At 49.0% G+C, this 16,467-nt stretch overlaps 1 protein-coding gene across 1 annotated transcript in view; it reads left to right on the top strand.

Moving 5' to 3' along the window:
* Positions 1–16,467, top strand: part of SCARA5 (scavenger receptor class A member 5) — a 137,862-nt gene that overhangs the window by 22,435 nt on the left and 98,960 nt on the right. The window contains exon 3 of the mRNA XM_008066503.2: positions 10,586–10,714. Within this exon, the coding sequence (XP_008064694.2) occupies positions 10,586–10,714 (129 nt within the window). The remainder of the gene's footprint in view (positions 1–10,585; positions 10,715–16,467) is intronic.

Here is a 16,467-nt window from a genome sequence, read left to right as displayed (position 1 = left end):
GCAGAACCCCAAGCCCGCGGCTGTCTGGGTCTCTCTGTGTTGAAACAGCACTTATTCCGATCTGTGCACTGTCCATTTGGGGCATGAAGTTGTATCTTCCACGAGCCCCAGGACCTGCTTAGTCTTCCTGGGGGGCTCCCAGGCCCTCTCTGTGACCAGGCAGCTCACCTTGATGGTCTGCTCCTTCCGCCTCCCCTCTTCCTCTCCACCCCTCAGCCCAACTGCAAAAGGAGATGCACACCAGCTAGCGTCCCTTCCTGAAAACAAGCATACAAGCCTTTGATTGTTTTCAAGAACTTTCATGCAGAGTAGCTTGGGAAATCGACAGGGGCTGAGAAAAATAACAAACATTATGGGGAAGTGACAAAATTGCAAGATGTTTCTGGAAGTACTAAGAGAAACTGTACTAGGTCATCGTGAAATCTAAATGGAATTAGCTTGGGCTGTCCCTCCGCCCACCCTCCCTCCCTTAGAAATGGGTGTGAAAGGCTCAGACTCCTCTGAGTCCATGCAAGACTCGACTCTTTCTCCAGTGCTCTCACTGGGCTGTCTGCCCCAAGGACTCAGATCTGGGATCCAGCAGGGCAGAAATGATCAGTGTTCACGATACCCCAGTTGGTTGTTCTGGAGATGGGAGAAAAACAAAAACGAAAACAGAGTTTTTCCTGTTTTCTCATTCAACTGTCAACGGAGGGCTGGATGAGGTAGCTCACGCTTATAATCCCAGCACTTTGGAAGGCCAAGGTGGGGAGAATCACTGAAGGCCAGGAGTTCAAGACCAGCCAGGGCAAGATAGTGAGTCCCCCGTCTCTACAAAAAACTTAAAAGGAATTTGCCAGGCATGCTTGCACAAGCCTAGAGCCCCAGCTACTAGGGAAGCCAAGCCCAGGAGTTTGAGGCTGCAGTGAGCTGATTGTGCCACTGAATTCTAGCCTGGGTGACAGAGCAAGACCTTGTTTCAAAAACAAAATAACCACACAGACGGCACTGGTCACCAAAATGTGTGGGGATTTCTACCCACCAATAGCCACTTCTGCAGCCAATTATACAGTGGACACCAGCTGGTTATTCTCTAATTCAATTCCATTTTGTCACTGTCTCTCTGGAAATGGTGTAAGGATCTCACAGGTTGAGGACTCGATCCTGCAAACCACCCCACCCCTTCAGATGCCAGTCACAAGCACAGGTGTGGCTGTAAACTGGGGTTCCCACAACCTTCCCCTTGGGATTCATTGCTAGAGTAGCTCATAGAACTTAGGGAAACACTTTACTTACACGTATAGGTTTATTATAAAGAATATCACAAATAACACAGATGAGCAGCCCAGTGGAAGAGACATACAGGGCGAGGTGTGAGAGGAGAGGCCCGGAGTGTCTAACCCCTTTGTCGCTGCCACCCTCTGGGAGCCTCCATGTGTTCAGCTATTTGGAAGCCCTCTAAACCCAGTCCTTTTGGGTTTTTATACACTTCAGTATGTAGGAATGACTGGTTAAATCACTGGCCATTGGGGATCAACCCAACCTTAGCCCTTTTTTTCTCTCAGAGGTCGAGGAAGGGGTTGAAAGTCTCAACCCCTTAATCCTGCCTGGGTCCTTCTGGTGACCAGCCCCAACCTGAGGCTATCCAAGGGCCCCCAGACACCAGTCATCTCCATTAGTATACAAAAAAAACTCTTATCACAAGCATTTTAGGTGGGGATTTTTTTCCAGAATTTGGGATGAAGACCAAATGTGTATTTCACATGATCACAGTTGTTCAAGACCCTCCCAAGCCGGGCTCGGAAGCTCAGCCTGTAATCCCTCGCCTTTGGGAGGCTGAGGTGAGTAGATTACCTGAGCCCGCGGATTCAAGACCCACCTGGGCAACTTGGCAAGACCTCATCTCTACAATACAAAAAAAAATCAGCCGGGCGTGGTAGCGCATGCCTGTGATTCCGGCTACTCGAAAGGCTGAGGCGGAAGGATCGCCGGAGCCCAGCAGGTCGAGGCTGCGGTGGCCAGAAGCGGCCATGGCACTCCAGTCTGGGCGACAGAGTGAGACTCCTACTCAAAAAAAAAAAAAAAAGTCAACTGAGACGTCTTTACCTGGATCCACTGGAACTCCAAGTGGAGCTCTGGGTGGGCGGCTTTCCATGACTGTGTCCCTGCCTCACACCTTCCTTTAAGGAGGTCCCATTAAAGCCAGAAGCTGGTAGCAACCTCGAAGACAGAGGCTACTTGGGGTTCCCTATTACACGAAGAGTGTGTGATGAGTAGCCAGAGTGAGGAGGACAAGGCTGGTTACCATGAAGTCAGACTTGGGTGGGTTTCATGAGGAGCTTGGATGGGCTGAGCGCCGAGGTCCCACCCCGCAGTAAAACCCAATCTCCACCTGCTTTGATGAGCTGTGGGACTAAAGAGAACAAAAGGAAAATGACCGACTGTTTGCTGTTAAAACTCAAGTAGGTGACAACTGAATCATTGCATCCTGTTTTTCTAGTGTTGTTTAGAGCCAGTTTCTTTGGAAATTATTTATACCCATTTTTATCAGAGGCAGTTTGTGCGTCTTCCTTTTATTTTTAATATTTACTTATTTAGAGTTGGGGTCTTACTCTGTCACCCAGGCTGGAGTGCAGTGGCATGATCACGGCTTACCACAGCCTCCACCTCCTGGGCTTCGGCGATCCTTCTGCCTCAGCCTCCAGAGTAGCTGGGACTGCAAGTGGATGTCCCACACCCAGCTGTTTTTTAAAGGTTTTTTTGTAGGTCTTTCTGTTTTGCTTAGGCTGGTCTCGAACTCTCATCTGGGACTCCCAAAGTGCTGGGATTACAGATGTGAGCACCCGACACTCAGCTCCTGACTGAGCACCAGCATCACGTCACATGCGGAGTTTCAAGTCACCTGGAGGCCGGAGTCCCCTCTCCCACCTGGAGGGCAGTGGCATGCTCGCGGCCACCGCAGCCTCAACCTGCTGGGCTCAGGCGATCCTTCCTCTTCAGCCTTCCAAGTAGCTGGAACTACAGACATGTGCCACCACACATCTGTGGTGGTTAATTTTTCTTAATTTCTTATAGAGATGAGGTCTCGCCAAGTTGCCCAGGCTGGTCTCAAACCCGTGGACTCAGGCAATCCTCTTACCTCAGCCTCCCAAAGTGCTAGGATTATAGGCGTGAGCCACCACACCTGGCCCCCATATTGTTTTTAAATGGGAAGAAAATAACTGCAGAGTTCCCAAAATGCTCTAAAATTATGATTAAGAAATTGAAATATTAGGTTTTCAAGGGAAGGACAGATTGATGATAGGAATTACCCAGAATGTGGTCTCATGTCAATGCATAACAGAGGCAGGCGCTGAATCTGCCTCCATAGAGCCTGAAGGGGGATGAGGAATGCCACCTGCCTTCCACTGGGAAACCGAGTTCCAGAGGCTCAAGGCTCCCAGCACACATGGCACTGCCACTGAGGGCTCCTCTCCCTCCTCATCCTCTGATCCACTCTCCGGGGGTGAGTGGTTTCTATATAAACTTTCCTTTCATCTTTGCAGTCAAAAACCTCCCTACCACCAGCATCAATATTTGAGCAAAAACTATTTGAGGGTATTCCTGTTCCCATGATTAGAAGAAGCTCTTGACAGTTTTAACCTCAGGGAGTACTAAAGTTGTTTGAGATAAACTCCACTTTAAATGCCCTATTAAAAAGAAATCGAAGAACCCCCCCCATAAATCGAGCTTTATAATAGTTAAGACTTCTCATTTACTTTCCAAGAATGTGTCTTCACATTCTCTGTGGCTATGACAAATGCTTTACTCCAGAACTGCGACCTCTGGGCAGTAGATCTGTGATTTCATCACTGAATCACAAGGCGAACACCCAGGCGGGGAGGGGGTCAGGCCTCCGAGTGACTAAGAAGCTCCACGTGTGATGTTGGTGCTCAGCCAGGACCATCAAACCTGTCTGTTCAGGTCCGATGACTCCCTCCCACGGTCTACCTGCGTGGGCACAGCGTGGCAATCAGCAGTCCTGGATATGCAAGCAAACACGAGCTTTGTTTATTTGTTCAGACCAAAATTGTGCTAAAAAAACACATTTTTCCAGCCAACTGGAAGGTGCCAATCATTTGCATAATTATGGCAAATGTAAGAGATGGTCTTGGCAACAAAAATAACTGTCATTCACATGTGTTTGCTCTGCTGCTGGCTAGCACTATGTATGCTGACTGATGGGGAAACACACTTGCCCTGGAGACTTGCGGGGGACCCAGAGACGCAACAGCCTCATTGTACGTAATGAGGACAGTGCAAGACACGTGTACAAGTTTCTCATGTGGTTCCTCTCCGTGGCACTTCATTCTCAACATACTACTTTCTAGAACTTTCTTTAGTATTCATTTTTTTTTTAATTTTAGAGACAGGGTCTGCCTCTGTCGCCCAGGTTAGAGTACAGTGGCGTGATCACTATAGCCTTGAGCCCCAGGGAGAAGCAGATCTAAAATAGAGAGTCAGAGTCTCATTCTGTCACCCAGGCTGGAGCGCAGTGTCATGACATGGCTCACCATAGCCTCGACCTCCTGGGCTCAGGCGACCCTTCCACCTCAGCCTCCTGACTTCCTGGGACTAGGGGTGTGTGCCACCACACCCGGCTAATTTTTCGTAGTGACGAGGTCTCCACTGTGTTGCCTAGGCTGGTCTCGAACTCCTGGGTTCAAGTGATCCTCCCATCTCGGCCTCTCAAAGTACAGTTGTGTGCCACCGTGCCTGCTACTTTGCATTTATTTGTTAGTTTCTATTTATTGACTTGGAGCCCCCGGCCTCACCCTTCTGAGTCCCCTTCCCTTGACTTCCTGATCTCGAGAGACTCCCCTCACTTCTGGATGGAAAAACCTTCCCGGCGATTCTCTCAGAACTTGGAAGAATTTGGGTTGGTGGTCACGGTTGTCCTTGTCATTAATCCTTTTCCCCATTGTGTGCCTGTCTACAGACAACAACGAGGTTAACAACCAATAGCTTTTTCTGTTCTCACATGGAGGAGGAAAGTTTCCTCAAAGTCACTGTTTTCAAATGTATAATGTCTGTTCATTGGACAATAAGCCAAAGAGAGAGAGAACAGAGATCATCCCATCTAGAAACGCCTGTCCTCCAAGCCCTGCCAAATTGCTGCCTCCTCCATGCAGACTCTGAGACTACTCCCAGCCCAGAAAGAATCACCACCGATGCGTGTAGCACTCTACCTGAGCTGTAACCCCTTTCCACATCTACTTTCTTCTTCCCTATATCTTAGTTACCCTTTCCTGTGTCGTCTTCTCCTCCCATGGGAGCATATGAAGGGCAGTGGCCCTATCCTAATATTTCGCTGAACAAATATTTTCTCGGTGTCCCCTAAGTTGGAAGCGAATGTCGCTAGCAAAGTCTCCCCCTCACACAGCTTACTATCTTTGCGTTTCCCAGTGTCCGCCGTAAGTGCCTTAGTTATCTATTGCTGTGTAACAAATTGCCCCAAAACTTAGCAACATGAAACAAGTCAAAAGGTATTTCTCACATAGCACCTTCGGTGTGCAAGGAAAGTCAAGATTTGGTTGAATTTTTCAGATCAAAATTTTTTACAAAAATGTGTTATAGATTGGATGGCTGCCTGAGTTCGCAGCATTTTTCGCTTGCCTGTGGAATGTAAATGTCGCACAATGGTTGACTGGCCACAGTTTCATCACATGTGCCAATTCTCGGGTTGACTGACATGGATTGTGGTAGATTAAAGCATTTAAATGGTTTTCATCAAAGGCCGATGGTCTCCCTGAACATGGAGAATCACTCAGGTCAAAGTGGTCCTCTTCGAAAAGACAAAACTGTTTCCTCGCTGTGTTTTCCCTAATGGCATTCTCCACGTACAGCTCACAAATATTTCAAGCCGCCTCCATGGCCTTTACTCCTCTATTAAACACAAACAGACGACTGTGTCAGAAGTGTTCAGGCTTTTTTCCACTTGACACTCCATCTTCTGTAGCCCACAAATAGCACTAACTTTCTTCAAATCTGGAAAATGCTAGGTGTATTCACAAGCACAACACTGCCATTCCAAATGACAAATGATAAACCAACTCCCCACCCCCCAGTGTCGCCACGCCAAAAACAAATGCTACAAACCTATACATAAACCTAAGATATATGATGGAATCTGGGAGGAATCTGGGAGCAGTTGAGCGGGGTAGTTCTGGCTTGGGTTCTCTCATGAGGTTGTAGTCACGCTATCAGCCAGGGGGCCATCATCTGAAGGCTGGACTGGGCGGGGCGATCTGCTTCCAGGCTTCCCCACGTGGCTGTTGGCTGCAGGCCTCAGGTCCACACCCCATGAGCCTCCCCAAGGGTGTTCGTGACATGGCAGCTGGCTTTCCCTCAAACGAAGGTTCCAAGAGAGAGAAAGAGCAAGAAAGAAGGAAACTGCAGTGTCTTCTGTCTCCTCTCAGAAGGGACACACCATCATTTCTGCCATAGTCTATTGGACACACAAACCAACCCTGGTACAGTGTGGAAGGGGATTGATTACATAGAGGGCCGGGATCATGGCAGCCATCTTACAGGCGGCAACAGAGCAGCGTGATCGATGGTGGGGGTTCAGTACATATCCTCTATCACCAAGTCAGTCTCTACTTTTATTTTTAACAGACTATATATTATTTAGAGCAGTTTTAGGTTGACAGCAAAATTAAATAGAAAGTATAGCTAAGTGCAGTAGCTTACACCTGAAATCTCAGTACTTTGGGAGGCGGAGGTGAGAGGATTGCCTGAGCCCAGGGGTTCGAGACCAGCCTAGGCAATTCGGCGAGACCTCGTCTCTATAATAAATTTAAAAATTAGTTGAGTGTGGTGCCACATGCCTGTAGTTTCATCTACTTGGAAGACCGAGGCAGAAGGATCACCAGAGCCCAGCAGGTCCAGCCTGGGCAACAGAGTAAGAGTCTGACTCAGAATAAAAAAGAAAGTGAAAAAGAAAGTACAAAGAGTTCCCACAAATCCGCTAGCCCCCACATCCCACACGCACAGCCTGCCCCCTGCCACCAATGTCCCCCACCAGAAGGGTGCTTTTGTTACAGTGAACCTACATCGACACATCATTGCCATCCAGAGTCCATCATTCATGTTAGGGGTCACTCTTGCTATTGGACGTTCTGTGCGTTTGCACAACTGTATAATGACCTGGATCCACCATGACAATATCATGCAGGGTATTTTTATTGCCCTAAAAATCCCATGTTCTCCCTGTTCATCCCGCCCTCCCCACTAACCCCTGGCAACCACTGATCATTTTGCTGTCTCCATGGTCCTGTTTTTTTTTTTTCCCCAGAATGCCACATAGTTGGAATCCTACTGCATGTAGCCTTTCAGATTGGCTTCTTTCACTTAGTAATTAAGATTTCTCTGTGTCTTTTCATAGCTTGATAGCCCATTTCTTTTTATTATCATTATTTTTAGCAAAAAAATGTAAGCGTACTTTTTGCCCTGGCTTTACTGATCCCATCATTTTGGAGGGCTTTTAATCTTCCACTAAACCTAAATAGTTTGAGTAGTTTGCCCAGATAATCTGCTGCTGCCACCTTGGGGGAAAAACGTCAATAAATGTGTTTTGGGCAGCCTTAGTAACTGTCTTTCTCTTCAACTGCCTCTTTCCCTTGCAATCCCATTCTCTAAGCATCCGACCAGACCATTCATGTTCTGCTTGTCTAACCATTTGTGGAAAATCTCTATTTGAAACCCTTATTATGTTCTATTTAAAATAGATTTGGTTGAATGTACAAAGTAACCAAGTCCTGCTGAAAGAACTAAGCTCTCTCCTAGGAAGGTCTATGTTCTATGTGTCGGTTGGTGAACACTTGTCACAGGAAGGTGCTCGCTATTAAATAGAAGTCTCAGACAGACGATATGGGAAATACTTTTTCCATGGGGAAAGAATAGAGCAATATTATTGCAATTTGACCATCACCCACAGTGAGCTAGCAAGACACTTGCAAATGACAAAGGCAAAATTCAAGTTAACTGTGTTGATGGCCGTGTCATCTTCCTCCTCTATTCGGCCATGAGGCTGAAAAAGCAGATCTCAGAGCAAAAGGGCTGGAACCACCATCATGAGAATGAATACTGATATTTGTATAATGTTACACAGTGCTATACCTGCCACTCAGACTCTTTTTTTTTGAGTCGGAGTCTCACTTTGTTGCTCAGGCTGGAGTGCAGTGGCACACTCACAGCCACCACAGCCTCAACCTGCTGGGCTCAGGCGATCCTTCCGCTTCAGCCGTCCAAGTAGCTGGAACTACAGGTGTGCGCCATCATGCCTGGGTAATTTTTTTTATTTATTGTAGAGGCGAGGGCTCACCACGTTGCCCAAGCTGGTCTCGAACCCAGAGCTCAGGCAATCCTCTCGCCTAAACCTGCTGGGCTCAGGCGATCCTTCTGTTTCAGTCTTCCAAGTAACTGGAACTACAGGTGTGTGCCACCATGCCTGGCTAAGTTTTTGATTTATTGTAGAAACGAAGTCTCACCATGTTGCCCAGGCTGGTCTCGAACCCAGGGCTCAGGCAATCCTCTCACCTCCACCTCCTAAAATACTGGGATTACAAGCGTGAGCCACCATACTCAGCTCCATTCTGACTCTTGAAGGGAGTAGATTTTTCCTTGGTAAGTTGCAACCAGACAGTTAGGGTCGCTCAGCAGAAAAAAAGAAAAAAGAAATGCTACCAGGAACCTACACGTTTAGGATCAAAACTGGTTGTAGATTCCAGTGGAAAGGGATGAAAAATTCCAGAAAAGTTTTAGAGTGGCTTAGAAAGATGGGCTGTATTCAAGTCTCAGCAGCTAAACAGGTGAACTCTTCACAATTTGCTGTCATTTAGTGAGCAATGAGACTGGTCATTGAATTTGTATTTCTTGACAACTGGCTCCACGCAGTACCCAGTGTTTGATGGAAATATTATGTAACAGTTCAACTTAGCTGTTTGAACAGCAGCATTTGCCATCAAATGGAGTAAGTGGGTGGGAAAATGTTCCTTATATAACAATACCTCTGGGGTACCAGGGCTGTGTGAGTCCTAAGGTGTCCATAGTCACCGCCATTTTTCTCAGGGTGACGAAACCTCCTGAGGCTAAGGAGGTAGCCACGATATACCTGAGAGGTAAGGCGTAGTCCTTGAAGAACCTCCTTGCAAATGAACGCCAACAAGGAATTGCAAGCATGACACCATCTCTTTCAAGACATTTTCTGCCAGCCTTTTTCGAGACAGTTAGTGACCCTCTCCAAATTGGGGGCCAGGAGGTGGGGAATAAGCATATTTTGAAAAGATGTCCTCCAGAAATTCTTCCATGTCCTGCAGGGCTTCATGGTGGAGAGCAGCCCTTACTTCCCGCTTTCGGTTGACAGAGCCGGGGGAGGTGAATAAGTCTCCTGGGTACTGCTCACGTATTCTGAGCAGGACAAAATTCAGCTGAAAGATTACCTAGGTCCTACCGCAGAGTTTGCCACTAACATTTGACTTTTTTTTTTTGAGTTGGGGTCTCGCTGTGTCATCCAGGCTGGAGTGCAATGACACAATCATGGTTCACCGTAGCCTCAACCTCCTGAAGTCAGGAAATCCTCCTACCTCAGTCTCTTGAGTAGCTGAGACTACAGGCATGCACTGCCACATCCAGCTAATCTACAAAATTTTTTTGTAGGGACAGGTCTCACTATGTTGCCCAGGCACGTCTCAAACTCTTGGGCCCAAGCAGTCCTCCTGCCTTGGCCTCCCAAAGTGTTGGGATCATAGCAGTAGGCCACTGCTCCCAGCATATTTGACGTTTTTTGTCTGTAAACCAAAAAGGTTGGTTTATGTGGCCCATAAGACCACTACAGCGACTCTATTTCAACATTCCATTTAGGGCGGAAGCTGGGGAGTCTCGTGTAGTTTCATAAAATAAGGTTGCTGTGCCTTCCAGTAAATCTAAACCCAAGGTTGCAAGAGTGGCCAGAACTGGCTTGCAAATGTGTTTTGTTTATGTTCCCAGTGTCTTGTGTTTGCTGAATTAATTGCAAAACTTAAAAATAGGGAGATGTCTTGAAAATCCAAGGTCTGGCAATACCAGAGCCTCATGCCTGGGGGCAGCCTCTTCCAGAGTGCACATGTACTGTTGGTGTCCCCACGGTCCCGCTGACCCATTTTGTTCATTCTCAGCCCTTCCCAGCCCCTGTAGCAGGTTGAGTTTGCAACTCCTGTTTTCAATTCTCTCCGTGTTCCCTGGATCACATGGGACAATGATGCTTCGTGAAGAACACATATCCGAGCCTATTTCGACGTTTTTCTGGCTCAAGGAGGGTGGTTTGTGTGACCCCCTGAACTGTGGATATGCCTGTCTGACTTGGTCATGAATGCGGAGGGTGAGAGGAGAGCTGATGGCAGAACATCTGGTGATGGTTCTGGAAAGCTCCCCATCAAGGTGACTGCATTACAGATGTACAGAAGGGGTGTGAGAAGTTCTATATGAACATCTGTGTGCATCAAGAAGAGATGAGACCAAAGAGAAAAAATGACGCTGGGGTTTTCAAGTAGCTTTTTTCCTTCTTCCTCTCACCCTTATTGTCCAGGTCCATGCCCCAAACGGCGGGCGGGCGGCTGCTGTACCCACCTGGGCTCCCTATCGGCCCTGAAGCATGCTGTCCTGGGGCTCTACCTGCTGGTCTTTCTGATTCTCGTGGGGATCTTCATCTTAGCAGGTAAGAGCAGGCCTTTTCCTTCCCGGCCTTTCGAGATGAGAAAGGGAGACCTGGACACTCGGCTTTTCGTTCCCACTGCCCTTGTCCCCACGGAAACCATGGAGAAAAAATGCCAGCTGGTCTTTCTCACCGGGCCCAGCTCCTCGGCAGCATTGCCAGTTTCTTGTGGGAGTTGCTGGCAGGGGTTACCTGGAGCTGTAGAATTGCTGAGTCCAGCAGTAGTGACCTAGTCACTTGGAGTGTCTTCTGACTTCCTGTGTCATCATGGAACAGGGTACATTACACTGGATCTCCCAGGACCTCTGGGGTGGGTCTGCACCATGCAGACTGGGCATTGTCTTAGCTTTTTGTCCTGGGCAGGGGGGGCTTGAAAATAGTTGGGAGGCACTTGGGGGTCATGATAAACCTGCTTTTGTAGTTACTGTAGATAGGGTGGGTTTGCCAAGCTCTCCCCCTACTTTCTTTCTTTTTTTTTTTTTTGATAGGGTAAAAGACATAAAATTTATTTAAAAGCACATAGCATAGGGAATCTCAGGAGAATGGTGACCCAATATCCCAGTGCAGTACAGAAGCTTATATACCCTTTTTCATAGGGGGGGTGGGGAAGATGAGTCAGGTATGAGCAGACATGGGAGGTAGAAGCCAGGTGTTATCAGATTATCTTACATGTAGATTATCTTACATGTAGAGAAAGTCCCCCCAAGCCGTCTCTTGAGCTGAAAAATAGAACAAAAGTCGACCTGGCGTGGTGATGAGCCCTAGTGTCTTCTCCAGCAGTTGCTCTTTCAACCGTTAGTGGATGTTGAACTGAAAGAAGAAACTTTCTTTAATTAATATAGGTAGAGAGTTTATTTGAGCACAAGTTGAGGGCTGCAGCCTGGGAAATACTGGGAAATGCTCCCTTCTGCCCAATTTTTCTCTGTGAAAACGGCAGGATATGGGCTGGGGTCTGGAGCAGGCAGAAGGAGAGCTCCCAGAAAGGGAACAGACAGGCCCCATGCTTAGAACAGCCCAGCTCCCTCCCCCCACAGGTCGTCCCTGTGAAGATGGAGGTGGTGACACAGACAGCTGTGCGGGTCTCCTCCTGACTCCCACCCAAAGTAAGGGCTGCTCAGTTTCCCACCTTCCTCCTTGGAGGTGTGTGGGCTTGACACAGGAAGGCCAACATGCCTCTCATCAGGACCTACCTTGCAGCAGGCTCCGTGCTACAATTGGGGACACACTCAATAAGACAGCCTGTCATCCCGCGCCTTTGGGAGGCTGAGCTGAGTGGATGGCCTGAGCCCGCGGGTTCCAGACCCGCCTGGGCAGCGAGACCTCATCTCTACAATAAATCAAAAAATCAGCCGGGCGTGGTAGCGCATGTCTGTAATTCTGGCTACTCGGAAGGCTGAGGCCGAAGGATCGCCGGAGCCCAGCAGGTCGAGGCTGCGGTGGCCGGGAGCGGCCGCTGCACTCCTGTCTGGGCGACAGTGAGACTCCTACTCAAAAAAAATAAAAATAAAAAATAAGACCTAGGGGCTTCTTTCAAGGAGCTCCCAGCGAGGCAGGGTCATAAGGTCATGCAAATAGAGACCCATCTCAATGCGGAATGTGACGGGCTCCGTGTTGGACGTGTGAACCAGTGCTGTGGGGGCACAGAGAGGGCGCACAGTCAGGGGCTGGGGGTGGGGGAATGTGGCTGCTGTCTGGAGCAGGGTGGGGTTGGTTGGTGAGAGAGAGCTCGCTGGCCAGGCAGAACGGACTTGGAGCGCTGGGGGTGGGGTGCCCCGGCGAACCCCGGGGCAGGAGTCTGGAGGCTTAGTCCCTACCGAGGAACTTTTGCTGGAAATCCAGAGGCAAATGGATCTCCCTGGACTTGACTCACTTTCCATCAAGCAGGCCTGGTCACTCGGACCTTGTAACGGGATGCTCAAGGCAGCCTGCAGCGTCAGGTTTCCACACTCAGGGCAAATGTCATCACCAGGGTGGGGCCTGTCCCACCAACCCATGACGGGTCAGGGGGGACGGGGGTGGGTGGCCAAAAGCAATACCCCAAGAACCTCACGATTCAGCCCAGGGACCACAGCAAGATTTATTGCAGGCCAAGCCAGCCAGAGGATGACTTGAACATGTTCTTGGGCTGCTTGGCGAGAGGTTAGGAACTGGGTTTTGTGGGTTTGGCTGCCAGGACCGTAGCAAATTTCTGGAATGTTTGGAAAGTGTTCCAGCCCAGCAGGAAAACCAGAACAGGAACTTTTAGGTGACAGATGCAGGGAAGTTCTGCAGAACAAGAACTTTTGGGTGGCAGAGGGGGCTCTAGAGGAGAAGGACCCAATGGGGACCTGGCAGGTCATCAGAGGCCTGGAGGGCTTGGAAGGGTGTCACCTCCTGGGGAAAAGACTTGCAGCTGAGTGACGGTTCTCTTCTGGTGTCTGGAGGGCTGCAGTGTGGAAAGGGTGGACGTGCGCTGTGTGACCCCAGAGGGCAGAACCAGGACGAACGGGTGGAGGTTCTAAGGGGACAGATTTCCACTCAAAACAGATGAAAATTTTCTAATGAGGAGAGCAGTGTTGTCCAGCGTGATGCAAAAAGGCTTCCTCCCAGCTTGGAGGTTGAGTGGAGTTTATAATGACATCCTGGAAGCTTCAGAAAGGAGGGTGGAACGTGGTTTCCCAACCTCATAAAAATGTTGCCACACTTCCTTCATTGCTCCAGGGTCCGAATCCCGATAATCGCCCCCGTGAACCTGAAGCCTCTGGTACCCCATTGCCTTGTATGGAACAAAAATCTGGGGTGGATTGGAATCGATGTGATGAAACAGTGTCACCCTCAATCTCTTGGGTCTGGGTGTGTGGCCATGGCCGCCTCCCCAGGTTCTTGTCTGGAAAATGACGCAGGCTTCTGGGAGAGGTTTGGAGAGGGTGGCTAATGAGACTGCAGTCACCAGCTGCTTCTCCCATTGGGAACGGACTTGGCCATGTGGTGGACGCATCTGGGGCTCTTTGAGGAGGCTCTGGTCTGATCTTAGGGAGGAAGTTCTTCAGGTTACCTGACTGAGGGCCTCAGTGATGCTTCCTTTCAGCAGATAGCAAGAAGGTGGCAGATCCACAATCCAGTGTGAACCAGAGCTTGCCTCGCCTTCTGGAGTGCGCCACTGTGGATTGGGGTGGGCTTCCCCTTCTTGGGCAGAAGAACCCACTGCCCATGCCCTGGAGAGGCTGCCTGGGCCACGAGATCTGTTTAAACCACTCCTCAACTCCAAAACCTCCTTGTCAACACAAATCTCATGCTTCCTACAACTGATGACAAAATTATCCACGGCCACCAAGTACTGTATCTGAATACCTGATAGGCATCAGCCCCTTGGAGTGCAAATGCTTACCCTTACTGTTTCCCGCGATTACAAAACCATAATGTGATTAATTACATCAAAACGTCACCCCCATAAGCCCCACATGTGACTGCCCTCAATTCACTTCCTTGCCTAAATGTTGAAAGCAAAAGGCAAATCCCGTATCTTGTGTTTATGCATCACCCCAGTTTTCCTGTCAGAGGTTAAGCCAGCCCTGCCCAAATTATTCTCTCCACTGGACTTTGTGTCCACCATCTAACTGTCCATTCCTGACCAATGTCTTCCCGGGAGTTCTCTGCTGATATTCACGCCTCTCTGGCTTCTTTTCCCTCAGCTCGCAGTCTCCTGTCACTCCCAGAGGCTTCAAAAAGTCAATTCCTTTCGCTCCAAAATTGTTCTCCCCTCTTCTCCCATCGCTTCCCCTCTCTTCCCCCTCCCCACCCTTCTTTGAGACAGGGTCTTGCTCTGTTGCCCAGGCTAGAGTGCCGTGGTGTAATCATGGCCGCCAAGGTTTTCTCTCTCTTCATCACATTTTGTTTACTACCTAGGCTGACAGTTTCCTACTGTGTTTACATTCTGTTCCAGACTCATTTCTGGACAGTAAAGACCAGTGGGTTTCGTTTGTGAACGAGAGAATCGAGATTGGATGGTCATGTGGTCAGGAGGTCCTCGGTCTAGCACTTGAGGCAAGATGTTCTCTGTGATAAAGTCAAAGGTTCAGAGAAAGTTCAGTCTTTCCCACCACTATTCTGGGAAGTCACTGCAGTGACAAAGTGTGGCCACCGGGAACCATCTCTTCCACCCCTTTCCTGATACAACCCCATAGACGACCTGAATTCCCACTGCAGAGGTGAAAGGTGGACACCCGGGCTTCCAGTGTGGCAGAAGCCACGGTGTCCCAGCAGTGTAGACCAGAGTACTGGACCATGGGCATACGGGCCTCCTCTCACAGCTTAACTTAATGTTTTCTTAACAGCAGCAACAGCGGGTCATTTGTCATCATTATTAGCATACGCTTACCTTGGGCATAAGTGCTTGGTGGGTGCAAAGCAGAGGAACAGGCACTGGGAAGAAAAAGTGATGAGATGCGGTCCCTGCATGGAGGGTGTTAAATCACACACACACACACACACACACACACACACACACACACCCATATACCTACCTGAGGACAATATGATGTGGTTTACATTACATGCCAAATCACGCAAAGGAGAGCCCGGTCCCTGAGGGCTAAAGTGGTGGGGGAAGACCTCCACCCGGGGAAGTGCAGTCCACGTGGTGTTTGAACTGAACGCCGCTTCTTCTGATGACCTCATTTCAAGCAGGTCTGACCTTGGACTCCGCAGTCAGAGAACGGCGTGCTCGGGGCCCCGAGCCGTCCGTATTGTAGATGACTGACTCCCTCGCACATCTTGGAAGCAGGAGCGGGATGCCCGCGGCCTTTCTTGGGACGCGGCCAGAAACCACCCTGTGAAGTGTCATCCTGTGCTTTTTTGTAAGGATGCTGTTGAGGACGTTGTTTGTCACAGAGGGCCCGTGTTGAGAGGATTTCCTGTCTCGGGCACAGAAGGAGTAGATTTTCCTTGAGGGATTCGTGTGTTTTCACCTGACGGTGAATCTGAACGTCATTAACGTCACTTTCGAGGAGGTAATTCACACAACCAAGAGTCAGCCATCATCCCTTTGTGCAATGTGTGGATTTCAAGGTAATTAGAATGAAGAGACACACCTGTTGTGGTCCATGCACAGCACGTGTGTGGGCTTTGTGCAAAGCTTTTTGCACTGGTCTCATCCCTGACTCCTGTCAGTCTCTCTGCATTTGCCCTTCCTCTACCCTGTTCTCATCTGCTTCCCTCTTCATGCATTGTATATATCCGTGTAGACTGTCTTCATCCTTTTATGAACCAGAAAGGCTGTATGCACATTTTGTCTTTCAAAAAAAATTCTGGGCTGGCTGGGGGCTCAAGCCTGTCATCCCAGCACTTTGGGAGGCCAAGGCAAGAGGATTGCCTGATCCCGGGGATTTGAGACCAGCCTGGGCAACTTGGTGAGACCTCATCTGTACAACAAATCAAAAATAATTAGCTGGGCATGGTGGCGTGGGCCTGTAGTTCCGGCTTCTTGGAAGGCTGAGGTGGAAGGATCGCCTGAGCCCAGCAGATCGAGGCTGCATTGGCCATGAGCGTGCCACTGCATTCCAGCCTGGGTGACAGAGTCAGACTCCAACTCAAAAAAAAAGAATTCTGCCTCTTCTATTTGATTTTTCAAGGCCACGATGTTATTAATACATGAATGAATGAATGAATGACAAAAAAGTCTGGAAAAATATTTGTGGGAAAAAAGATGATGATTTCAGGTTTTTTTTTGTTGTTTTTTTTTTGAGTTGGAGTCTCACTCTGTTGCCCAGACTGGAGTG

The sequence above is a fragment of the Carlito syrichta genome, unplaced genomic scaffold, assembly GCF_000164805.1.
Source record: "Carlito syrichta isolate Samal-C Ts95f unplaced genomic scaffold, Tarsius_syrichta-2.0.1 Scaffold308976, whole genome shotgun sequence".
NCBI lineage: Eukaryota > Metazoa > Chordata > Mammalia > Primates > Tarsiidae > Carlito > Carlito syrichta.
The sequence above is the reverse complement of the archived record's forward strand: the minus strand, read 5'-3'. Positions and strand labels throughout refer to the sequence as shown.